Source organism: Tiliqua scincoides, chromosome 1, assembly GCF_035046505.1.
Source record: "Tiliqua scincoides isolate rTilSci1 chromosome 1, rTilSci1.hap2, whole genome shotgun sequence".
NCBI lineage: Eukaryota > Metazoa > Chordata > Lepidosauria > Squamata > Scincidae > Tiliqua > Tiliqua scincoides.
This window is the reverse complement of record NC_089821.1, coordinates 61,890,566-61,917,836: the sequence shown is the minus strand read 5'-3', so window position 1 is coordinate 61,917,836 and position 27,271 is coordinate 61,890,566. Positions and strand designations below refer to the sequence as shown.

General features: G+C 46.8%; 1 protein-coding gene across 1 annotated transcript in view; it reads left to right on the top strand.

The window, feature by feature from the left end:
• The first annotated feature begins 21,466 nt into the window (after positions 1-21,466).
• PKP3 (plakophilin 3) overlaps positions 21,467-27,271 on the top strand; it is a 40,359-nt gene continuing 34,554 nt past the window's right edge. Inside the window, exon 1 of the mRNA XM_066638029.1 lies at positions 21,467-21,692. Coding sequence (XP_066494126.1) covers positions 21,467-21,692 — 226 coding nt within the window. The remainder of the gene's footprint in view (positions 21,693-27,271) is intronic.

The window sequence follows — 27,271 nt, the reverse complement described above, 5'->3', positions numbered from 1 at the left end:
CACAGTTCACACGAGAGGCCAAATACTCACCCTCATGCTGAAAGCAGTTGTGTTGGGCCAGCACAGGCTCCAGCAAGTCTCTAGAGGGCCATAGGCTCATTGGAGACTGGGGGCTCCCCACGGACCAGATTAGGAGATCCTGAGGGCCTCAAATGGTCCCCAGGCCAGGGTTTGGGCACCCCTGTTCTAGAGGTAGCCCTATTTTCCTTGAGAATTAATTAATTCAGGATAAATGCAACTTGGAGTATCTGTTGAGGAAAATTCTGGATAATGACAGTACATTTCTATATATGCTATATATGCAGTAGGCGTGAGGGGGCAGGATGATAAACGTAAGAAAAACCAAGTATTAAAAGGCAAAGAATGCTGATCTGTTTAAACCAAAAAATACAACATTCTGGAAAGGTTTCTCCATAGCAGAGACGGTTTCTCCTTGTCATTTGGCCCTGGGCTAATCCTCCTTAGCTTCCTCCTTCCTTTATTCTGTCATTCCTCAAAATGAATGAGATGTTTTGTGAGAATAATGCAGAAAAAAATGTTTCATTTACAACCATTATTTTGTAACTTCTGACAGCAACACTTGCTAGTCTGTAATATAGTTAGTGAAAACCAGCTAACCAGTCAAAATTATGGCTGCTTCTAAAGTTAGGGTCTTATGAACTGTGTGTATCTGAAGGCCTTTTTCAATAAAGCAAGCACAACAGAACCAGGAGTTTGAAAAATTGTTGTAGGTTTTTGGGGGGGCTACCATAACAGAGGAGTGATCTGAAGAGACCTTCTGGTAAGCGTATACTTCTCTTTGTGCCTGAAAATCCAGGAAAAATGCAATGGTCCTGAAATGAGGGATATCCATTGTGTTATGCATAACATATTCACAATATATGCTGCTATATTCTGGAAAAAAAGACAGCCATGTAACATAAGGAAATCCCTTTGCATTGCAATAAGCAACATTTGATCATCCTGGTGACTAGAGTGGAATTATAGAACTCTTTGAAAGTACGTACCTTCCCCTAGATACGAATGGAGGTCCCTGAAGTACTGTATAGTGAAATTGGTATGTTTGGAGGACTCTGCAGAAAGAACTGCATTAATTTCCAGATGGGTATGGATCCTGGAAACATCTTCTTAGAAGCAATAGTTGCAGATCCTCTTACTTCTGACAGTGGCGTCACTAGGGGAGTGCAGGCCACACCGGGAGATGTGCACGGGGGGATGCCACTACTGGCCAAAATTTTTAAAATCTTAGTATTTTGGAATAATACCATCATGTTATATATCGTTCGATGCATACTTTCATGAGGAACATAATGAGACAAATGATATTGAAATATCTCTATTCTATCACAAGTTATAGCAAAAAAAAAACCAGGGGGCAGGGCAATAGTGCATTACCATGCTACCCTCCGAGAGCACTGCCCCGCCCACTGCAAGGGGGGAGGTCCATCATGGGGGTGACAGGGGGTGGCAGGAGGTCTGGCTCAGTTGGTAGAGCTGCCGCCTTGTATGCCTGAAGATCTGAGGCTGCCAGTTCGAAACAACCAGAAGTACCCGAGAACTGACACGCTGATATACTGATGAGCTGACCCTCAGTGCCAGAGAGGAGTTGCCGTCTAGTGGAGCATAGGAGGCAAAGGGCCAGAGAGAGGCCAGACTGCGAAGGAATCCAGCTGCAATGAGGAGTTCTATGAAAGACTAGAACTATTCGATTGTAAAAATCCCTATGGAGGTTCAGAACAGCCTGCCTATGTAAGCCGCCTTGGATTAAAGTCTGAGGAGAAATCTGATGACCAAAGAAAGGCAGTATATAAATACTTGTATAAATTTAAATAAATAGGTGACGCGCTGGCATCCTGCACTGAGTGATGCAAACCCTAATGATGCCACTGCTTCTGGAGGCTACCTATAAAATCCTTGGCCAGTCTGAGTAATGTAGTATTGCTGACGCAGCCTCTGCTGCACTCTACAGGCTAGCTGGGGACCAGGCCGCCAGGGAGAGTTAAGCAGGGATGGGAAAATCCAGCAGGGCTTGAGTCGAATCTAGAGTCACCGCCTCCCATGATTTGACTTGAAAGAGTCACAGCAGGGGCAATTTCCAAGTCACCAAGTCATCCCTTTGTGACTCTAAAGGACTCAAGTTGAGTCGTGTGTCCCCCTAAAAAAGCCAACTGCGGAAAAAATGGGGCTGCAGTTGGGCTCTGTGCGTGTGTGAGAGTGAGAGAGAGTTCATTTTAAAGACTCCCCTGTTGCCCCTTCCCATCTGTAAAGAGAGCAGGAAGGGGTAGGAGGGACTGCGAGAGAGCAGGTGGCAGAAGTGGCAAGAGGGAGCGCGGTCACATGCAGCAGCTTCGAGGCTTACCAGGATGACCCAATTCTTGGCAGCTCTACTCAGCTGTAGTTCCACTACAGCCAGTCATTCAATGAGGCTTCCTCCCCTCCTCCAAGTAACAATGGAACCATGCCATGCGGTGGAAAGCATGGTCGCTATGAACTGCCTCCCTTCCGCTCACTGGGGTTCTGCAGCCAATCATAAGGCAAGAACCCCCTTGGGCTCCTCCTCCTGCATCCAGTGATCATTTGTTTCTTTCTTCCTTCCTATCAGAGACCCACTCCTGCTTTCCCCTTTGCAAAAGCAAACATTAACCCCTCCCTGCCTCCCGGCTGGAACTTCCCTACTGCTCACCTGGTCTGAATGAAGGCCCCACAAGGTTTTTCACACCATGAAAACATTAAGCAAGCACACCCAGACACAGGCAGACTCGAGTCTGCATACATGGGGATTGAGAGCTGAGTCAAGAGGTCCTGACTTGAGTGTTTTTCAGAGCCTTGTGCACGTGTGATTCACAAGTCAATGAGTCACCAAAAAAGTGCATTTTTGCGACTCGAATCCAAGTCACTGACCCAAGTTCCCATCCCTGAAGTTAAGTAAAGAATTTTTTTATTTACCCCCTCCACTGCTTCCTGGTACCCAATGGGCCTATGCCTGTTATTTTGATAATGTAAATATGTTAGGTCCAAGAGGATGTGTGGACAGGGGCTCCAGACACTACTTTTGCCAAGATCTGCCCCTGACCCACCCTCGGCCCAGTTCAATCCCTACCCTAATCCACCCCTGCCACCACCTAACCAGCTCCAGTGACCTGTCTGCTGTCACTGTCAGCCACTGTCAGCATGAGGCTTACTGGCTTCTGCAGTGTTGGCAGCAAGTCACCCACATGTGTGGGCGGCAGCAGCAACAGCAGCAGCAGCAGCAGCAAGGAGAAACCCCTCTGATGTTGGTAAGTTGGCAGGTGGGTGAAACAGGGCAGGGGGTGGGTGGATCAGAGTGAATCAGGGGAGGGAAGGAGGTATGTTGGAGGTATATCCTGACATAAGTAACTTGAACCAGATACTGTCCCCTCTGGAGTCTCCCAACGTGCCCCCTTTGTCTCCTCAGACTTGCATCTGCTGGTGCAGGTCTAAGGAGACCTACTGGCAATAGAGGAGCTTATGGAGGGGTCCGTGAAAATATTTTCCCTTACCTCTTCTAAGCCACCTGAATGGCCTCCTCCACACACCATAGCATGCAGCATAACCTGTTTTGGTGTGCTGCATGCTATGGTGGGGAAAGGGTAGGATTTGGCAGTTAGATTCATGTTTGAAAGAGTTTGATAGGAAAAATCAATGTGTGAAGAAAGTTTTATGAAATCCTTCTCTGGAAGGATTAGAAGTGGTTGAATGGCCAGAGTAGGTTGTTTATGGAGAAAAAGAAGCACCCATAATCAGAGTGATGGATGAATGGAAGAAACAGACAGCGGAGGCAGGTTAAGGTGGAGTAAGGTGCATAGAACTATGGGGAATTAATAATGCTAATAACTCTGTCTGTGCATCTGATGTGAAAATCGTTTGACGAGGCAGTAAAGAGCATTTCCGTCATTTTCACACACCATGGAGAGATTATTATGTCTTCATTACAGCTGCATATCAGATAGTAGATGAGGTTGTGTTAAGCTGACTTGTCAGGCAACTTGATCTTGTAGAGCCATCATACTGTAGTTAAGCAGTTGGTTTGTGTTGCTTCAACTATTCCACCTGCTGTACCTCACTACTTAGTAAGTGAAGCAAAATCTTTGGAGTTTTCTGCTGCACAGAAGCACTGGCAAATACCACTGTACCAGAGTGAGATCTAGCTTTTTGCCATGCTCCAGAACAGTGGCTCCTGTTCTTTTTAGCATTGGGACCTACTTTTTTAAACTCTCTCTCAGGACCCATCTAGGTTTACTAGACTTTTTTTTAAAAAAGGAGATCTAGAAAGAAATAATATTATTTATAAGTAATGATAACCAGAAAAAAGACCCTCAGACATTTCTCTCCCTGTATTTACAGATGCTTGCAAACTGTAGGAGTTGAGCTTTTATCAGGGTAATTAGCAGCTACAATATCTGATTTTTTTGAATAGCCTCAGGACTTGAGGCAATTAGTTATCTGATCTTTCTATCAGCCTTTGGTGACCCACCAAAAATCAAGTTGTGACCCACCAGTGGGTCCTGACCCACAGTTTGGGAACCACTGCCCTGGAACCATCAGCTGATCAAAACCCACAGGGGGTTGGATACATGGAGGCATTAAGCAGTGGCAACCCATAATTAAAGGTCCTTAGTTAGAGCTGGCAAACATTGCAAAGGAGCCCTCTGCAAGAAGGAAGAAGGCAGTAAGGAGAAAGGAGCAGTTTGCTGGTTTGTGGACAACTTCCAGGTAACAAGCCATTTATTCCAGCAATGGAACCTTAAATAGCAGTATAAACTCTGTAGGCTGCTTTAAGCAAATTCCTCCACATTCTCCCATACACTGGCTCTCCAAGTTGCAGTCAGCTGCATTAGTGTTTCACGCAGATGCAGTATGTCCTTTGGTGGTGCTTTCACTCAGGCATGGTAGTGCTGGGCCAGTAACAGCTGGTAGTTTTAAGCTACGTATGTTCTGAATTCCATACTTCCTGAAACCAAACCAGTATGTACATGGGGGACATGCTGTACTGTCTGAATCTCCTAAAGAGACACTGCCTGACCTGCAGACAAGCATAATTTGACATTCTGTCTTCTTTTGGTGGGTCCACCTGGCATTCTAGAGAGCTGAAATGTGGTGAACATGGTAGCTTGGACAGCTGGTAAGGCAGCTACTCAGAAGGTTCTGTTTGCCCACTTGGGTGGTCTGAGTTGCTGGTTCCTGGGAGCAAGATAACTTCTTCTCATCACTGGCATCCTTCAGTCTCGGAAGACTATGGTATCGCGCTCTGAAAAGTGGTTCTGGAACAGCATCTAGTGTGGCTGAAAAGGCCAATTTGGATGTGACAATCCCTTCCACACTTGGAGCAAATGTAGTCTGTCCCTAGTGTGTCTCCCTGGCTGTGGGCCTTCCTTCTTTGCCTCTGTTGGGCAAGTGTCTCTCCAAACTGGGAGAGACCATGCTGCACAGCCTGCCTCCAAGTGGGACGCTCAGAGGCCAAGGTTTCCCATCTGTTGAGGTCCATTCCTAAGGCCTTCAGATCCCTCTTGCAGATGTCCTTGTATCGCAGCTGTGGTCTACCTGTAGTGCGCTTTCCCTGCACGAGTTTTCCATAGAGGAGATCCTTTGGGATCTGGCCATCGCCCATTCTCACGACATGACGAAGACAATGCAGGCGTTTCAGTTTCAGCAGTGCATACATGCTAGGGATTTCAGCTCATTCCAGAACTGTGTTGTTTGGAACTTTGTCCTGCCAGGTGATACCAAGGATGCGTTGGAGGCAGTGCATGTGGAAAGCGTTCAGTTTCCTCTTCTGTTGTGAGTGAAGAGTCCATGACTCGCTGCAATACAGAAGTGTACTCAAAACACAGGCTCTGTAGACCTGGATCTTGATATATTCCGTCAGCTTCTTGTTGGATCAGACACTCTTTATGAGACTGGAAAACGTGGTAGCTGCTTTACCGATGTGTTTGTTTAGCTCGGTATCAAGAGAAAGAGTGTCAGAGATCGTTGAGCCAAGGTACACAAAGTCATGGACAACCTCCAGTTCATGCGCAGAGATTGTAATGCAGGGAGGTGAGTCCACATCCTGAACCATGACCTGTGTTTTCTTCAGGCTGATTGTCAGTCCAAAGTCTTGGCAGGCCTTGCTAAAATGATTCATGAGCTGCTGGAGATCTTTGGCAGAGCGGGCTATGACAACTGCGTCTTCGGCAAAGAGAAAGTCACACAGACATTTCAGCTGGATTTTGGACTTTACTCTCAGTCTCGAGATGTTGAAGTGCTTTCTGTCTGATCTGGTCCGGAGATAGATGCCTTCTGTTGCAGTTCCAAAGGCATGCTTCAGCAGGACAGCCAAGAAAATCCCAAACAAGGTCGGTGCCAGAACACAGCCCTGCTTCACTCCGCTTTGGATGTCAAAGGGGTCTGATGTGGAGCCATCGAAGACTACAGTGCCCTTCATGTCCTTGTGGAAAGACCCAATGATGCTGAGGAGCCTGGGTGGACATCCAATCTTGGGGAGAATCTTGAAGAGGCCGTCCCTGCTGACCAGGTCGAAAGCCTTCGTGAGATCTATGAAGGCTATAAAGAGTGGTTGTTGTTGTGCTCTGCATTTCTCCTGCAGCTGTCTAAGGGAGAATACCATATCAGTGGTGAACCTATTGGCTTGGAATCTGCACTGCGATTCTGGATAGATGCTCTCTGCAAGTACTTGGAGCCTCTTTAGTGGAACTCGGGCAAGCAGTTTTCCTACAACGCTAAGGAGAGAGATGCTGCGGTAGTTTTTGCAGTCGCCCTGTCGCCTTTGTTCTTGTATAGCGTGATGATGTTTGCATCCCTCATGTCTTGAGATACTCCACCTTCTCTCCAGCAGAGTGAGAATTTCATGCAGCTCAGTGGCAATTATCTCTTTGCAGCACTTTAGGACCTCAGCAGGGATGCTGTCTTTCCCAGGTGCCTTACCAGAGGCAAGGGAGTCCAGGGCCACGTGAAGTTCTTCTAGGGTTGGTTCACTGTCAAGCTCCTCCAACACAGGCAGGCACTCAATGTTGTTCAGCACTTCTTCGGTAACTACATTTTCTCTGGAATACAGCTCAGAGTAGTGCTGCACCCAGCGTTCCATCTGCTGCGCCCGGTCCTGGATGACCTCGCCTGTGGCAGACTTCAGCGGTTCAGTTTTCTTCTGTGTTGGAGCTATAGCCTGCTTGATACCATCATACATCCACTTGATGTTGGCTATGTCAGCTGCTATCTGTATCTGGGAACAGAGTTGGAGCCAGTAGTCATTAGCACATCTCTTGGCAGTCTGCTGAACTTTGCTGCGAGCAGCTTGGAGGACCTTCAGGTTGCGCTCACTGGGACTGGCTTTGTATGCTGCTAGAGCTCTCCTCTTTTCCTCAATGACTGGTGTCAACTCCTCGGAGTGGGATTCAAACCAGTCTGCTGTCTTGTTGGTCTTCTTGCCGAATACGGACAAGGCAGTGTTGTAAACAGCATTCTTGAAATGTTCCCATCTGTTGGATGCATTTGCATCAGCCGGGCCTGGAAGGATTTCCTCAAGCGTGCCTGCAAATTCCTCCACTTTTCTCTGATCCTGGGTCTTGCTGGTGTCAAAGCGAGGTCTTCCTTCCCTTTTCCTGTGGTACAGTCGCTTTGTTCGCAGTTTCACTCTGCTGCACACCAGGGAGTGGTCAGTGTCGCAGGCAGCACCCTGATAACTGCGTGTGATCTTGATGCTGGGAAGGCTGGAGCGTCTGGTGAGAATCAGGTCGAGCTGGTGCCAGTGCTTTGACCTTGGGTGTCTCCAAGAGACTCTATGTTGGGGCTTCATGTTGAAGAATGTGTTGCGGACACAGAGACCGTGATGACAGCAAAACTCTAGCAGGCATTGGCCATTTTTGTTCATCTTCCCAGTGCCAAACTGACCTAAGCAAGTGGGCCACAAACTGTGATCAGCACCAACTCTAGCACTGAAATCGGCAAGGCTGAACAGTGGCTCTTTTCCGGGGGTCTTCTTGATAGTGGTGGCCAGGTCATCGAAGAATTTGTCTTTGGCTTCTGCTGGAGATGACAGAGTCGGTGCATATGCACTGATGAGAGTGATAGGTCCTGCTGATGAGTGGAGCTGCAGGGACAAAATTCTTTCACTTCCCACAGTAGGTGGGATGATGAATCCCAGCAGGGTATTTCTGACCACAAAGCCAACACCATGTTCCCTGGCCTCGTTTGGTGGTTTTCCCTGCCAGAAAAATGAGAAATTTATCTCCTTGACAGATCCTGAATCTAGCAGCCTCATCTCTTGGAGGGCAACGATGTACGTCTGCAGTCTGCTCAGCTCCATGTCGATGACAGCTGTTTTGCGTGTGTCGTCTATTTCTTGCAGGTCGTCAGAAAAACCAGGTGTCACTGCCTTACGTTCCAGGTGCCCAGCTTTAGGGCAGGAGTTTTCTGTTGCCTGGTGCAGAGTTGTCGATCCACTTGTCGATTTTCACCCTAAACCCCACACACCCCGTGAGGTTAATGGGCCATGGTGAGGCAGCACCTTACTGGCTGGGGACTGCCCAGCTTAAGGCGGGAGGTAGCCGCCCAATGGGATGCAATGACCTCTCCCACCATCAGAAGCAGCCCCTGGCATCATGCTCTACGCCAGTCGAGCGAAGACTTATAACCAGTAAACTGCTGCTTCCTGTGTTGTGCCGACGTCGTATGGCGAAGTTGGAGTGTCCTCTCCAGTGCGCGAAGCCTGGGTAAAGTAGGTATGGAGGATAGGCTGTTACCCATGTAGCAAATCCCCCCCTCTCCATGTCGCTGAAATGTTCCAATGGAAAGGCAGAAGCCAATACGGTTGGTTCCAGCGGCGTTGCAGGAGTTGCCAGACTGTCTCAGGGACTCCAACTCCTGATCTTACCTCAAGGTTGACTCCTGAAGCCTTTTCCATAACTGGATATAGCCACAAGGCAGTGGTGGTTTGAGGTCAGAGTTTCCTTCTCTTAGATGAGCTGCCTTCCCAGGCTGACGAGTCCCATCTACCTGGTGGCTGTTCTTCTATACAAAACAGATACAAAACTTCTTCTATACAAAACAGATAATGTTGAGGTCCACTAGGAACATGTGAGTTGTCCAGCTCCTTGACCTCTGAACCCACTACCGAGGGCTGGGGATGAAATCATGCCTTCTTCTGAATTGATGCCTGGATTGTTGGTCAAGGCCATGGTAGTTGGACTTTGTAGTGTGTGATTGCACATTGATTGAACACTGAGTGACAATCCTGCCTTTGCTATCATGTAATGTGTGACTGTTCCAGTGAGCAGTCTTGAACAAGTAAGAAGATCTTAGAAGGGAAAGGATCAATAGGCTGTCTTGAGGGTGGGAGGGGCCGTTCTTCTCACAACACGTAATTAACATGGACTTTGCTGCCACAAGGTGACAATAGCTATTGGCTTAGCTGATTTTAAATGGGGATTAGGCAACTTGACAGATGATAGGTTCATCAAAAGCTATTAGTCAAGAGAGCTAGAGGGAACCTCTATGTTCAGATGCAGTAAGGCTCTGAAAACCAGGTGCTGGTGACAAACATCTGGGCTCTTGCACCCTGCTTGTGGGCTTCCTGGAGGAATTTGACTGGCTGCTATTGGAAGCAAGATGCTGGACTAGATAGGTCCTTGGTCTGATCCAGCAGGACTCATAAATTCTTAATGGAGCATTCCGGGATCAATCCAAAGCAGGCCTAGCCCTAGCTGAGATGGTGTATGATGCAGCACCCAAATTTTCTCCCCCCTTTAAAACATGTTGAGGGTATATCTATCTCAAACCCATTGTCATCACTACCATCTCCTTGCCCATCCAGCTGCTTCTTCAAAGCAGCCTGGGAACATTCTGGGAGTGCAAGAGGAAGTCCCCTTCCCAGCTTACTCAGCCAGCCTGTTGAGAAAAAGTAACTGGAGAGCCAGGAGGAAGTGGTGCAGCAGAGTGACCCTCTTTCAGTCATCTCCTGGAAGGGGAGTTACCAGCACAGGATTTCAGAGCAGCAACACTGAAGGAAGAGTAGAGAAGATTATTGCTCCAGTCTTCTTCTCTCTCACTCTTATCAAGTGAGATGAGGATCAGAGGGCAAGCTGCAGTGGCTAGATGGATGGTGGGCTGGACAGTTGTGTGGTGCAGGGCACTCCACCAATTCACTGCCTGCCCCAGCTTGCTACTCAAAGCAGCCACTTTACCTGGCCTCATGGGTGGGCCAGCCGTGGTCAAAAGCATCATATAGCTGAGCTGGGAAAGACCCTCTGTTGGAATTCTTGGAGAGCTACTGCCAGCCAGAGTAGACACGGTCCTGACCCAAATGATCCGAAGGTCAGAGATAGTTTAAAACAGCTTCATCATATCATCCAATTCCTGCTGCACAGCAGGACCATCCAACCACACTTGTCCCAGATCACAGGTTGCCCTTATGCATTGTAATGCTGTCATTCATAACCTCCCTCCCTGGTTCCTTGTGGGCATGAACTGGATAAAAACTACAAAGTATTGTACTTGTTAAAATTGCTACGAAAATTAGCCACTGCCAGTCCCCAGTGTTCAGAATATTGACTCAAAATATCTCCTGCCTGCAGCTTCAGTTCCCATCTGTTAGAATTTCTTTGCACTCATGCATGAAGTTGTCTCTGTTGCTTGTTGACTGCTTTCCCCTGGAAGCGGCTCTCATGCGTTCCCTTCTTGTGTTCCCCTTTCATGTCAAGACTGCTTTGGTGCTTGGGTGGGGACAAACGTTTATTGATGGTGCGGCAAGAGTATGTTTCAGTGCTTTTGTGACTGACTGTGAGAGCGAAATTTGAGCAGAGCGAGAACTTAAACCACAACAGCTGGAAAAGCAGGCAGGTGAATTTTAAGAAGCTCCCATTGATTTGTGGCAGCTTGAGCACTTCTATGATGGGGGGGGAGTCCAACTACCTGTGCCAGTAGTTAAGGTCCCACGCTTAACCTGTGGTCCTGGGCTACACTGCCCTTTTTCAGATTGCTATCTTTGCCTTTTTCAGATTGCCAGCTTAGGATAAACTGGTTTTACTAACTAGGAGCCCAACCAGAACCACCATTAAGAGTAGATTTCTTTGCGTGCACTTTAACTCCACAGAAGTTGGCATTGTATGGTGTTCATTCAAAGATACATCTAAACCAGGGGTGTCAAACATAAGATCCGGGGGCCAGATGCGGCCCATGGAAGCTTTTTATATGGCCCTCAGGCTTTCAGCTGCTGAGTAATGCTGAGGTGTTACTGCTGAAAGGGCAGCCCACATGAAAATTGGGCTCTCCCATATCGTGAAATATGATCAAGATTTGTATAGTTTTTCTTTTGTTATTTGCAGCTAATGAGTTCCTAAGTGAGGAAAAAAGTGTTTATTTTTGGTTATGACCTGTTTAATGACATCACTTCTTGCCTAATGACATCACTTCCGGCCCTCATCATGCATCATGAATGCTATGTGGCCCTCCGTATGAAATGAGTTTGACACCCCTGATCTAAACTCTTCTCAGTATTTATGGTAACATAGTTATATATACTATGTCACAGAAAATCAGCTGTAGCCTGGTGTTGGTAGACATAATCCCAGACATTTGGGGTTACGGAGACTTCCGGGGACAATCAGGCTTCGTCCCAACCTCAGGCGTGCAGCTCCTCAGCTGCCCGGGTGGGAAGTCTTGGGACTGGAGGACATCATCCTGGAGAGGAGGGAAACAATCCCCTAGGGGGGACCCCTTCTCCAGGGGATGGGCCCGTATCTGAACGCACTCAGGATACTCCTCGGCGGGAGGGGGGCCAGGGGCTTCTCGTAGCGGGGGATTCGATTATTAGAAACATAGAGAGGGGGGTTTGCGACGGATCTGAGGACCGCATGGTGACTTGCCTGCCTGGTGCAAAGGTTGCGGACATCACTTCTCGTCTAGACAGGCTAGTAGACAGTGCTGGGGGAGAGGTAGCGGCTGTGGTGCATGTCGGCACCAACGACGTGGGCAAGTGTAGCTGGGAGGTCCTGGAGGCCAAATTTAGGCTTTTAGGCAGGAAGCTGAAAGCCAGGACCTCAAAGGTAGCGTTCTCTGAAGTGCTACCTGTTCCACGCACAGGACCAGCTAGGCAGGCGGAGATCAGGGGTCTCAATGCGTGGATGAGACGGTGGAGTAGGGAGGAGGGGTTTAGATTCGTTAGGCACTGGGGAACGTTTTGGGACAAGCGGGGCCTGTACAAGAGGGACGGGCTCCACTTGAACCAGAATGGAACCAGACTGCTGGCGCATAACATTAAAAAGGTGGCAGAGCAGCTTTTAAACTGATCCCTGGGGGAAGGCCGACAGGAGCTGAGGGGCATCCGGTTCGGGACTCCTCATCCCTATGGGATGAGGATGGGGAGGTTAGAGAACAACAAGACAAAGGCAGAGTAGGAGAAGAAATTGGGAAAGGTAGCGTGTTGGGATGTGATAGACGGTTTGGCACAATGAGAGGATGTGGGGACAAAGGAGCGAATAAGCAGCCCATCCTGGGGCATTCCGTGTACAAATGCTTTTATGCGAATGCCCGAAGTCTACGAGCAAAGGTGGGAGAACTGGAATGTCTGGTGACAAGGGAAAACATTGACATAGTGGGCATAACGGAAACCTGGTGGAATGCGGAGAATCAGTGGGATACCGCAATCCCGGGCTATAAACTCTACAGGAGGGACAGGCAGGGGCGTGTTGGAGGTGGGGTGGCTGTTTATGTTAAGGAAGGGATAGAATCCAGCAAAGTAGAGATTGAAGGTGGGTCCGACTCCACCGTAGAATCTCTGTGGGTTAAATTACCAGGCTTGTGCAGCGATGTAATACTGGGGGCGTGCTATTGTCCTCCAGACCAGAAATCGGATGGGGACCTTGAAATGAAGAAACAGATCAGGGAGGTGACAAGGAGGGACAGGGTTGTAATCATGGGGGACTTCAATTATCCTCATATTGACTGGGTCAATTTGTGTTCTGGTCACGATAAGGAAACCGGATTTCTTGACGTGCTAAATGACTGTGGCTTAGAGCAGCTGGTCACGGAGCCCACCAGAGGACAGGTGACTCTGGATTTAATATTGTGCGGTATGCAGGACCTGGTTAGAGATGTAAACGTTACTGAGCCATTGGGGAACAGTGATCATGCTGCGATCCGTTTTGAACATGCACGTTGGGGGAAGAATACCAGGCAAATCTCTAACAAAAACCCTTGACTTCCGACAGGCAGACTTCACCTAAATGAGGAGGCTGGTTAGAAGGAGGTTGAAAGGGAGGGTAAAAAGAGTCCAGTCTCTCCAGAGTGCATGGAGGCTGCTTAAAACAACAGTAATAGAGGCCCAGCAGAGGTGTATACCGCAAAGAAAGAAGGGTTCCACTAAATCCAGGAGGGTGCCTGCATGGCTAACCAGCCAAGTTAGAGAGGCTGTGAAGGGCAAGGAAGCTTCCTTCTGTAAATCGAAGTCTTGCCCTAATGAGGAGAGTAAAAAAGAACATAAACTGTGGCAAAAGAAATGTAAGAAGGTGATACGGGAGGCCAAGCGAGACTATGAGGAACGCATGGCCAGCAACATTAAGGGGAATAATAAAAGCTTCTTCAAATATGTTAGAAGCAGGAAACCCGCCAGAGAAGCGGTTGGCCCTCTGGATGGTGAGGGAGGGAAAGGGGAGATAAAAGGAGACTTAGAGATGGCAGAGAAATTAAATGAGTTCTTTGCATCCGTCTTCACGGCAGAAGACCTTGGGCAGATACCACTGCCCGAACGGCCCCTCCTGACCGAGGAGTTAAGTCAGATAGAGGTTAAAAGAGAAGATGTTTCAGACCTCATTGATAAATTAAAGATCAATAAGTCACCGGGCCCTGATGGCATCCACCCAAGAGTTATTAAGGAATTGAAGAATGAAGTTGCAGATCTCTTGACTAAGGTATGCAACTTGTCCCTCAAAACGGCCACAGTGCCAGAAGATTGGAGGATAGCAAATGTCACGCCTATTTTTAAAAAGGGAAAGAGGGGGGACCCGGGAAACTATAGGCCGGTCAGCCTAACATCCATACCGGGTAAGATGGTGGAATGCCTCATCAAAGATAGGATCTCAAAACACATAGACGAACAGGCCTTGCTGAGGGAGAGTCAGCATGGCTTCTGTAAGAGTAAGTCTTGCCTCACGAACCTTAAAGAATTCTTTGAAAAGGTCAACAGGCATGTGGATGTGGGAGAACCCGTGGACATTATATATCTGGACTTTCAGAAGGCATTTGACACGGTCCCTCACCAAAGGCTACTGAAAAAACTCCACAGTCAGGGAATTAGAGGACAGGTCCTCTCATGGATTGAGAACTGGTTGGAGGCCAGGAAGCAGAGAGTGGGTGTCAATGGGCAATTTTCACAATGGAGAGAGGTGAAAAGCGGTGTGCCCCAAGGATCTGTCCTGGGACCGGTGCTTTTCAACCTCTTCATAAATGACCTGGAGACAGGGTTGAGCAGTGAAGTGGCTAAGTTTGCAGACGACACCAAACTTTTCCGAGTGGTAAAGACCAGAAGTGATTGTGAGGAGCTCCAGACTGGCAGAATGGGCAGCAAAATGGCAGATGCGCTTCAATGTCAGTAAGTGTAAAGTCATGCACATTGGGGCAAAAAATCAAAACTTTAGATATAGGCTGATGGGTTCTGAGCTGTCTGTGACAGATCAGGAGAGAGATCTTGGGGTGGTGGTGGACAGGTCGATGAAAGTATTGACCCAATGTGCGGCATCAGTGAAGAAGGCCAATTCTATGCTTGGGATCATTAAGAAGGGTATTGAGAACAAAACAGCTAGTATTATAATGCCGTTGTACAAATCTATGGTAAGGCCACACCTGGAGTATTGTGTCCAGTTCTGGTCGCCAGAAAAGACATAGTGGAAATGGAAAAGGTGCAAAAGAGAGCAACTAAGATGATTACGGGGCTGGGGCACCTTCCTTTTGAGGAAAGGCTACGGCGTTTGGGCCTCTTCAGCCTAGAAAAGAGACGCCTGAGGGGGGACATGATTGAGACATACAAAATTATGCAGGGGATGGACAGAGTGGTTAGGGAAATGCTCTTTACACTCACACATAATACCAGAACCAGGAGACATCCACTAAAATTGAGTGTTGGGCGGGTTAGGACAGACAAAAGAAAATATTTCTTTACTCAGCGTGTGGTCGGTCTGTGGAACTCCTTGCCACAGGATGTGGTGCTGGCATCTAGCCTAGACGCCTTTAAAAGGGGATTGGACAAGTTTCTGGAGGAAAAATCCATTATGGGGTACAAGCCATGATGTGTATGTGCAACCTCCTGATTTTAGAAATGGGTTATGTCAGAATGCCAGATGCAAGGGAGGGCACCAGGATGAGACCTCTTGTTATCTGGTGTGCTCCCTGGGGCATTTGGTGGGCCGCTGTGAGATACAGGAAGCTGGACTAGATGGGCCTATGGCCTGATCCAGTGGGGCTGTTCTTATGTTTCTTATGTTACTCAATTCCGGGAGCATCAGAAAACCAAGAGCTTTTCCAGCAGCATAGAAAACCAAGGGCTTTCGCATGGCAAGTTATGTGCAAATCCATTTTCAACAGTTCTGCATGGAATGTACCCAATAAGCTGATGTCTCCCAGCCACAGGTATCTTTGCCATCCCCAGATGGGGAAGCTGCAAAGGTTCTGAATTCATGTTTACAATTGGTGAATGGCTGGATGTGGGCAAAGAAGATGAAATTAAATCCAACAAGACAGAGGATCTCCTGGTCATTGGTTCTGGCACAGAATTTAGCTGCAAGTGCTTGACTGGCACACGATACTGTGATCTATTCTAGCTATTGTTGCTCTTTCAGCTGCATTGGTTACCAGTGTGTTTTGGGGGCATGACTCAAAGGCTGGTTATGACCATTAAAGCCCTAAATGACTTGGGACTGTCTCCTTCCATATGAAGCTGCCCATCCCCTAAAAACCTCTGGGAGGGCCATGCTGCTTTCTGAGGCTTGACTGGCAGTGACTCACAGGGGAACCTTCTCAGTGTGGATCTCCCTCCCACATGATATGAGGCTGACTCCCTTCCTGTCTGTATTCCAACAGAAATTAAAGATGCTCTTGTTCCAGACCAGTCTATTTTTTGCAATGAGCCATGAGCAGCCGGCTTCACAGGCTTCGCTTTCCCGAAGTCAGTAGTTTGTCATCTAGGAGAGGATGAGGGTGCACACTTTACCCTCTGGCTGTTGCAGGCTGAGGTGCAGCATGTCATAAGAACAGCCCCGCTGGATCAGGCCATAGGCCCATCTAGTCCAGCATCCTGTATCTCACAGCGGCCACCAAATGCCCCAGAGAGCACATCAGATAACAAGAGACCTGCATCCTAGTGCCCTCCTTTGCATCTGGCATTCTGACATAGCCTATTTCTATGGGGGGGAGTCCGACTACCTGTGCCAGTGTCCCATGCTTAATCTGTTGTCCTGGGCTACACTGCCCTTTATCAGATTGCTATCTTTGACAATAAGCTTAGGATAAACTGGTTTGACTAACTAGGCGCCTGACCAGATCAACAATTAAGAGTAGATTACTTTGCATGCACTAACTTCACAGAAGCTGAAGGCTATATTGAAGGTCATACAAATTGAAGGTCATATTGAAGGCTATTTTCCAGATAATCCAGTGTCTGCCAGGAATTCTGAATGCCTAGCATGAATCTCTAGCATGAACCCTTCCCAAACAAGTGTTATAAGGAAGAATAAAATGTCCTTAGACCTGGAAGATCCAGGTTTCGAATCCCACCTCAGCCACGAAGCTTTCTGGGTGACCTTGGGCCAGTCACTTTCTCTCAGCCTCACCTACCTCACAGGGTTGTTATGAGGACAAAAGGAGGGAAGCAACTGTGTACACGGCCCTGAGCTCTTTGGAGGAAGGGCGGTATAAAAATCTGAAAAAAATAAATAAATAATAAAATAAAAACAAACATTTCTTCTCCCTGATTCTGTCTAATCTTTTGGGTATTCTTATTGTTTAAAATGAATGGCAATGCCAACTGCATTTGTCATTGGTAGCCCAACTCTGCATCCTTTCAATAATGGCAATATGGGGGGCGGAGAGATATAGAGGTATGTAAGGCAGGGCCTGCTTGGTGGCGGTACTTATATTATGGAACTCTCTCCCTTGAGAGGCCCATCTGGTCCAGTCAATGCCCGCATTTAAGTGGGCAGTGATACCTCACCCAATGTGTCTGGCATTTTATTGGTCAATTTGTGTTTGATTGACTTGCTGCCTTTAAAAATTTGTTTTCAGTGCCTTGCTTTGTGCTTTGCCTTTTGAGCTTGTGTTTAATTGCCTGCTTTTAAATGATTTTATCTTTATTTACTATGACTTTTTTTGCTTTTTAAAAATGTGTTGGGCACATTGATGAGGTTTTCAGTGGGATGGCAGGGCAAGATATAAATGTCTTTTTTTAAAAAAAAGAAAAAAAAGAAGGCAAAATGAATGTTCAATTGTAGATGCAAAAGAGGGCAAATACATATCTAGACCTGAGGGAACTGCCTTGCTCCACTTCCGAGTCTGAGGAATAGTTCTCCACTGTGTGCCTCAGCTTCCCACCAGTTGACAGGAGACGTTCTTTCTTAATGAGGTCTCCCTAATTTGGGAGTACTTTTTTAACCCAGAGGGATTTTCCATGTTTTCGTCAGAGAGTGATTACTAGCTGTGCTGTGCAAAATTTGAGAAGCTAAGCAGGGCTGTGCTTGGTTATTAGCATGATTAACACTGAATACATTCATGGTGTCTTTCTTCTGGGCATCTGACAGGGCAGCATAAATGCCAGTTAATTGTTGTTTGGCTATAGAGACCACCTAAGGGGAAACCATCTTATGGAACATTGTGCATCTTGTCCCCTGCAAGCCTCAGGCAGGCATATTTACATGAAGAATATACTCTTTCACTTAGAGATGAGTAATCCGGTTTAGTAAAGTTGTGTGGATGGTTTGCGTCTCTTAGCTGCTAGTCAGATTTCATTGTTGGCATTTGGGTTTCTGAAATGTCCAAAAGTCCCATTGCCTGATTTGGTGTCATTTAGATGCAAAGGGCAACCTCTTCTTGAGGTGCAGATAGCCAATGCTTTTGAAAAGCTGGAATAACAAGACTCCATCCTGGAAAATGGGTCAAATCTTCAGATCTACCAAGTCTGGTTTTAATAGTTCATCTAGTTTAATTACACAGTCCTACAAAATCTTTAAAAAAAAAAGTTGCCAAGGATGTTTGAACAAATTTAGGATATATTTGGGGTGCTGAATCCAAAAAATGGCATCTGTTTTGCCTGATTGGCTCCAGCTTTGGGGGTACAGCATAGTCACCTTATATGCTGATTCAAGCACTTCCTTGTGAGGAAGCTGATGCCATGCCTTCCTTATGAGGAAGCTCCTTGAATCAGCATATAAGATGGCTATGCCATATCCCTAAAACTAGAACCAGTCCAGCAAAACCGATGCCATTTTTTGATTCAGCATCCCAAATGTACCCACTAACTTTTAAGACAACAAAATGTGTGTAGATCTTTGCTATTCTAGGACTTTGCTTAACATAATTAGGCAGGCTGGGGGGTAGAAGAGAGGAAGGTGAGAAATACTTTTTTACTCTTAGTAGCTGTGTAAATAACTGTAAGTGAATGGTGTATAAACAATCAGAGTCCAAGGACTTTAGTGAGTTGGTATATGTATAGAAGAGATATTCTTGTATAAGATGCACTTGCTATTATGTGGTTCATATTGTTTACTGCTAAGTAGGTCTAGGTGGCTGTCTAGAGCCAATGCAGCAAATGTCACCTTTGAGGCTTATAGCAGACTTGGGGAGTCAGTGTAGAATTAAAGGGATAAAACCCTTAATATCTGCATTACAACCCCAATTAAAGTTGAACTGTGCAATTATTTTAAGATTTTAAAAATTCCCAAGCATTATGAGAGTATGCACCTGATGACATGTCTAGTTTGGCCACTAGGGCACGTTTTCTTAGGTCTGAATGGATGAGACTTTCTCTTGTGAGCATCGATGTGGTGTGGGGAAGTATTTCACTTCCACCACTCAAATCCACAGGGGGCTGAATGCCAAGGAGATGCAAAACCAGCCAAAGAATCCTGGCACCTCCAGGAGGGGACAAGCAAGAAGTTTTGACATGTATGGGCAAGTAGTAGCAGCTACCTGAAGGGATGTAGTCTAGAAGACCCCTATCATGGAGTGAGTGGCTGCAAGGGCCAGTTACAGAAGAGAGAGAGAGAGAGAGAGAGAGGCTCCTGTGGGATTTGACAAAGTGCATGGGTGTAATGGGTGAGGAAAACAGTGTGTGTACAGTTGTAATCTTTTGCCCAGGGTGTAGTTAATCTAAGGCAATTTCTGCAGAGATTAAGGAACACTTTCCCCCCATCTGCTCCACCCTCTTGATTTTTCTGACACAGAACAAGTGCTACTATTGAGCCCTGATGGTGTAGTGGTTCAGGAATTGGATTTTGACTTGGAAGAGCCAGATGCAAGTCCTCACTCAGCCATGAAGCTTCCTGGGTGACCTTAGGCCAATCACTCTCTCTCAGCCTCATCTACCTCACAGGGTTGTTGTGAGGGCAAAAGGAGGGGAGGAACTATGTATATCACCCTGAGCTCCTTAGAGCAGGGGCACCCAAACCCCAGCCCTGGGGCCGCTTGCAGCCCTCGAAGACTCCCAATGCGGCCCTTAGGGAGCCCCCAGTCTCCAATGAGCCTCTGGCCCTCTGGAGACTTGCTGGAGCCGGCACTGGCCCGCCGCAACTGCTCTCAGCATGAGGGCGACTGTTTGACCTCTCACGTGAGCTGTGGGATGAGGGCTCCCTCCACTGTTTGCTGTTCCACATCTGTGATGCAGTAGCGGCAACAAAGGAAAGGCCAGCCTTGCTTTGTGCAAGGCCTTTTATAGGCCTTGAGCTATTGCAAGACCTTCATTCATTCATATAAGTTCATCTTTAATATATTCGTTTATGTAAACTTATGTAAATTTATTCAAATTTTAAATGTAAATTAATTCTTTTTTTCCCCCGGCCCCCGACACAATGTCAGAGAGATGATGTGGCCCTCCTGCCAAAAACTTTGGCAGGGCACCCCTGCCTTAGAGGAAAGGTGATATACAAATGTGAAAAATAATAAATAAATATTGTATGCCTTCCAAGGGTGCAGAAAAATGGCTCTCCTTCTTCTGTAGTCTTGCAGTAAGGGCTTAATTCCACACCTTCAGGGAATGACAAAGTGCTATGTCACAAAATAGTACAAGAGAACTCTCTGCAAAACTCCTTCAGCCACCATCAGTCCACCAGCCTCTGCATTCTTTTTAGACTCATGAGGTGCTGCTGTAGAAGAAAATGGCTACAGGTGGAAGGGTTACAAGCTGACATGACCCTCCCACTCCCCTCCAATCACCATAGTCATGGCAACGGTTTTGCCTCTAGGAGCATGGCACACGCCTATCACTTTGCAGAGAAAAAGTCTCTGAGGTGCCCAGGAGGTGCTCTGGGAGGAGAAGGGAGTCAGATTCTGGACTTTGGCTTGCCTTTGGCCGAATGCCAGCCTTGCCTTGGTTGGCATCCATGACAGCACGGTAGGTGGAATCTGTGCAGGCTGGGGCTGTATTAGGATTTCGCAATCTGGGAGGGAACAAAGCTGGGCGGCAGGGTGGCTGCGTGCCTGTCTTGTTCTTTTTCAGTTTTCTGCACTTTGTTGACACTGCCAGACCAGGCCAGAGAGTCGGGGAAGCCCAACTCGCTGGGCAGGATCAGTGTGTAGTATAAAGACTGTTGTAAACAGAGAAAGGGGAAGCGGGTGGCACTGCACGCAGCCATCTCTGCCTCCCTCAGCCCCGGAGGCACCGCACCCATAACTGCTTTTGCGAGTTTATGCAGCTGACAAGGTTTGGGGCAGGGCAGGGCAGGGCAAGGCAGAGTCAGTGCTTGCATCCTTGGAATTCCACCTTAAAGCCACCACTTGCTAAATGCCTTACCTGCTTAAGGTGGAGCTGGCTGACCTGCTCTGCCTTAAGGCCTGCCTCCCTGCTGATGTCAGTTGTTAGGGAGAAGGGTGTAACCATGTAGGTGTGTTACCTACACACGCACAGCGAGAGGAGACTCCTGCCCTAGGAAACCAGCTCGTGCTCTGAGGAGAGATGGCGTGGGGTGGAGAAGGGGACGTCTGTGTGCTCTGAGTGAGGAGACTGTTTTTGAAAGAACTGCCCAGCTTAGGTGGAGGAAGGGCCTGACAGACACCTGGAATCACCTGTGAATACGCACTGGATTATCAACGTGCCATTTGGTATACCTAGGCTCAGAAAAAAAGGTGCAGCAAGAGCTGAAGGGCTCTGGGAAGCCTCTGAGGAACTTGCCCCAGTTCAGACAAGGCCTCAGTGTCTGGCAGGGTCAATCTGAGGAAGAGCCAGGCTGTTTAACATACCCCTTGCTGAGCTGCCATGCAGGAAAGTAACTTCTTCTTGTCGGCTCTGCAGCCAGAGGACGGCGTCTGCTCCTTGGCACTACCATCAGACCAGCAGCTGGACAGGAAAAACAAGGAGGCGCAGGACAGCGAGCTGTTCAAGAATGCCCGGGTTCAGGAGCAAGTCCGCTTGCGGATGCTGCAGAAGAGCCAAACGACCCCCAGGACCAATGGAGCCTTTCTGAGCTATGCAGAGCTGAAAGGTAGGCAGCCGGGTGGTGGGAGAAGGTCTGACAGTGGCAGGTTGGTTGGTTGGTTGGTTGGTTATGCTGTCCCTTTCCAGAGCGGAGGGTGCAAGAGGTGTCCTCACTTGTTTGTTCAGGTGTGCCACTGTGGCACAGGCATAATTGTACAGGGACAGCAACACTTGAAGGATGAAGAACTTTGGATTGATCTGATCAGGCATTTTTGACAGTATCAATGCACAATATTTCACACACATGAGAGAAATCTAAACAGTGTCCTTGTAGAGGCAAGTCAGTGTTACCACCACTTAGCCAGTGAGAAGGGGGCTGAGGCTGTGGAAGGCCACCCAGTGAGTTTGTGAGTGAAGTGAGATATGAACTAGGGACTTCACAGCTCACACTCTCAGTTGTCACAAAACCACACCAGCTGCTTTCACTGCTATGTGATTGCCCCTTATTCCCTCCTTCTTATTGTGCCTCAATTTTTCCTGACCTGTAAAATGGGGATGACACCCTGCTAACAATGGAGCTTCATTAATTTGAATGGTTTGTAAACATGGTACAGAGGGAGAATGAACTGTGGAGGAATGAGCTCAGCTTTTGATGATGCAAATGCTTCTTCCAGGAATATGCCATGTGGGGGTGGCAGGCTTAGTCAGTGTTGCAAGTTGATTCCAGCTACTATGTTGTGTCCTATACAGAAGGAGAAGCTGTTGCCAACAGTTTTGAAGGCAGCAAGAGTGGGTGTCATTGAGACACCTCCCTCTCTGGGAAAGTATTGTGAACCCTTTCAGAGGTCTACCCTGGCTCTCAGAAACTAAAGACACCAGAACCAGTCAAAGATAACTCAGCACTGATGATGACTAAGGCTGCATGCTTTCCTGGGATCATGCCCCACTAAACACAATGGGACAGTATTTCTAAGTAGACATACATACAGTTATGCTGTAAATGAAATGGGAGGTTAATTCTCTTCTTTTTTTACTCTGTATATTCTATAAAACATGAGGAAACCCCCCCCCCCCGCACACACACACTTTGACTAAGGCTTTGCTTCCTTCTGCTATTCATAAAACAGTCATTCTACCAGGTTCCATTGTTCCTGTAATTACATTATGCTACCCATATCAGGCTACACTAGTTTAGGTTGCCACTCCCCAGCAGATCTGATTCTGTGGACATATTCTCTAGAATACATATTCCATTTTGATTTAAAGAAATGATTAGTTTAGCCTGAGGGAACAAAGCCACCAGCCTGTTCCCTGGATTCATTATACTGTCATGGGCAATAGTTGCAGTCTGTCTCTGGTTATATTCTCCATCCACCTTGTATGTCTGTCTATAGCTAGTATAACTTGCTGAAGGAACAGGAGGGGCTGCTTCCAATGCTAATTGGTTTGTTTTATTATCACTGTATATTAGCTATTTAGGACAAGCTTATAATATGAGGCTGCAATGTGAAGCAAATTTTTCAGGCAGTTGGTCGCACTAAGCTCAATGGGGCTTACTGCTGAGTGAATGTATTTAGAGCTGGGTTACAAACTGTGAATTAAGTGAAACTGGCAGTCCAATCCTATGCATGTGTACTTAGGAAATTCCTAGGCACACTAAGTTCAACAGGACTTATTTTCAGGTAAGTGTGCTTAGGAATTACTGGGCAGAGTCCAGGGCAGAGAGATGAGTATGTGCATTCCACAGTCTGCTGATCACTAACTATTTTCCCTCATTGGATCAGGGAAATTGGATACAGTATATTCTCTTCTTAATGGAGCTAAAGGGCTGGGGATAAGAATAGGCCCTCAGTTTGGCTGTACTTGTCGTAAGAGGTGACTGAACAGCCACCGGGTAGATGGGACTCACTAGCCTGGGAAGGCAGCTCATCTGAGAGAAGGAAAACTCTGATCCCAAACCTCCGCTGCCTTGTGGCTACATCCAGTTATGGAAAAGGCTTCAGGAGTCAACCTCGAGGCAAAATCCGGAGCCGGAGTCCCTGAGGCAGTTCATGGCTGAACACAGTCATGTTCTGGCAACTCCTGCAACATCGCTGGAACCAACCGTATTGGCTTCTGCCTTTCCATTGGACCATTTCAGCGACGTGGAGAGGGGGGATTTGCTGCATGGGTAACAGTCTATCCTCCATATCTACTTTACCCAGGCTTTGCGCACTGGAGAGGACACTCTGTTCCAGAACACTATTCAGAGTGCGATACCATAGTCTTCCAAGACTGAAGGATGCCAACAAGAGTGGAGCTAACATCCTTCAGCAGTAGGGTTGTCACTTTTATTTTCCTGACAGAGGCTCTGTGCCTTTAGCTGCTGTGTAATAGGCAGAAACATAACAGGTGTAATATTCACTGCCACAGCCTCACTGCTCTGAGAAGCTGCACCTGTTGAATGCCTGTTGAATGACAACTGATCTTTATGCCTAATAAAGGTTTGATTGATTGATTGATTGACAACTGATCAGGTACTAATAAAGCCACAGAGCCTGGCGGGGAAGAGCTGGTATACCTTCCTTAAAAAGATTACAATCTTGAAATCCTCCCACTTTTGTAACATGTTCCAGTCATTACGATGTTGCTACAAATTACTATGTTCTGCTCTGTCACCCCTTGAAATAGTTACGAAGCTTGGAAAGAGTTAAGTGTGCTTCTTTTTAACATATGATGACTTAATTGCACTTTGGTCGCTTGTTTTTCATTTGGAGACCAATATTGTAATTCAGAGATTAGGACTGCAATCCTGTACAAACTTTCCTGAGAGTAAGCACCACTGAACACAATGGAACAAAATGGGACTTACTTCTCAGTAGACATGTATAGGATTGTGCTGTAGAAGAAGTTGCTTCTAATTTATGACCCCCAGTCAGACTGTAACAAGTATAGGCCTGTAAACACCCTGCCAACAAAACCGCGACTGGCGTTCAATATTGTACAGTCTCCTTGGCTGTTTCTTCACTGGGGTCCTGGCCTTGCAGCAGGGACTGAAATTTTTCCACATCATTTAGGCTTTGTTTTGGTTCTTCCTGAAAATCTTTGAAAAGTTGCCTCAACTGCCTCAGTTTGATTAGCTGAAAATGCTTCCTGGTAATAAGCCATTTGTAACTATTATTCAACCTCTTACTACAGAATGCATGTACTGAAGGGAACCACACAAGAGCTGATTCCTCCCATCAGAACATGATAGATCCTCTAATTTAAATTGGGGCTAGATGATGCATTGTTTCCATGTTGCTATGGAGGTGTTCATTTAAGACCTAGGTTTTGCATGCATCCCATTCCAATGGCTTCTCCAAGATGACCTAATTTAAGTCTCTTAATTGATTGTTTCCCAACCTGTAAAATAGGACTAGCCACATTCCTGAAATGAGTCACAATGACAGCTAACTTGATTAATGTCTATGCAATACTCAGAGACTGCTGGCTGGCAGCAGATCCGTGGCGCTGGATTGAGTTACTGTGAATCCTTTGAACTGTGCTTCAATTAATGCTTCATCACTAGAGGGTAGGCAGCTCCTGGGCACACCTGGAGCTCAGTTTATTTGTTACTGCTCCCTCCCTTTGATCTACCACTTCTGAATCTATAATTAGAGTCAAATCCCACACCCTGCCCTGATATGTCTCTCTGCTGTCCCACAAGATACTGTCCTGTAGCATGACAGGAGGAGGATGGTATTTGTTTCAGAAGGGAGAGGAAAGAACAAAAAGGAAGTCCCAGATTCTATCCATAATTCCATCATTAGGCACGTCTCAGTGCAAACTATCACGTTGTATGCTGAACTTAAAAAGCAGCAGTATGTTGAGTCAAGTTGATGTCCTGGTTTGCCCACGAATTCACAGAGATTGGACACCAATTCTGAGTCAGACAATTATTCTGAATCATGGTATCTGCAAAGGCACTTCTGCATAAACCACCCCCATCTACCTGCATCCAGCTTTCCTAGACTTAAATAAGAATTTGTTTATTACATTTTCATCCCTTGTTTTTTTCTGTGGAACAAGAGGAAAGATGTAGGGCTCCAAAGCAGTCACTCATCCAGGCGCTACCCACAGCTTTAATAACATTAATGGAGCATATACCTTTAAGTTTGCCCTTCCTTTGACAGAATGCTTTGTCTTTAATACTATGAGGTGAAAATTCAGCAGGGGCAGCTTTCCCAAATGAAGTAGGGAGGGATCAATTCAGTCCAACAGTGGTACTTTCCACTGGAAGGGTTTGAGTTTGGGCACTGCAAGCTGCAAACAATGTTGTTTGGGTGCTCTGAAATCTGATGTGGCAGAAGAATGAGAATCAGTAGGGAGGCTCCTTCTCATTCCACTACCATATAGTTTATCACCATTTTCTCACTGCTTTACTCTCTGGCTTGTAAAGCCAAGATGGTGATGGGGTCAGCAGCAGTTTACAGAGCTGGTTGAACCACCCATGTAGGAAGGCACTACCTTGAACAAGGTGAATCTGCCAAGAAAAGCCAAACCAGATGTCAACAAGTATCTGTCACCATCTTTCACTTGGCAGTGCAGTGATAGAGCAAGGGAAGAAGGCTGGGGGTCATGGGGTAGAAACTGCTGCAGGGGAGTCAGGAATAACAGTAATGAGAAGACAACCTGGAGCCTCTTGCCCCCAGATAAGCCCAGCCAAATCTATGTTACCATAGGTAATGTGCTGTTAACAGCAATGATCAAAACAGTCCTGGGCTGAACATATGAACGTAGGTCTGAACTCCTTTAACTTTGCTCCAGTGTTAGTTCAAACAGGGCAGTTTTGTACTTCATTATAGTTTTTTTCTTATTGGTCACAGGTGCCTGTGGCTAGCTTGTAATCAAGCACACTTTTGGAACTGTAGAATATAAATAAAATATATAAATATTAATAATGGACAGCGACATTTTTACCACTTCACTCTTTCCTCAGTAATCTTCAGATCCTTGTCATACCAGAATAAACTTGGAAGTCAATAAAAAAATCATTTTGAAGACGGCTATTATCCTTCTGCTGTGATTCATTTGCACACTTCCTTCCCTTCTTGCTACAGCCTGCTCTCACCCTGATCATAAGGGTCATTATTCTGAGATTTTTTTTTTAAGTGGCTGCCTCTTGTGCTGATGGGATTTTCCCCCAGTGTTTTTCAACCCCCCCCCCCCCAAAAAAAACCCCTTCTCTTTTTCTTGCTTTAATGGCTATGACTCCGGAACTTGTGGTTGTAACCAATTCTGCCTCTGGGCTTTTTGTGCTAGAAATCTCTGCAGCTTCTCCCTCCTCTTTGCACTTGTTGACATCAGTCTGTGCTGGGAAAGGGAGAGTGATGAGGCTGGAGAATCTGTTAGATACTGCAGAAGATGGGTTTGGAAATAATTGCAGTCATTTGGATTGGGACTAATGACTACATAAATGTAGTCATGTCATCATTAGGCTGTAATCATCCAAGGATCCACAGCTTCAAGGCCCTAGCTGGATGTGTGGGGTTAGTGGGAGGGGGCAGGAGACAAGTACAGGTTGAGTCTCATTATTGGTTGAGTCTCATTGAGGGTTTCCTTCCCAGAACTCACATGGATGGCAAAAATCACATTAAAGCAAATACATTTGAAAAACAATGTCCC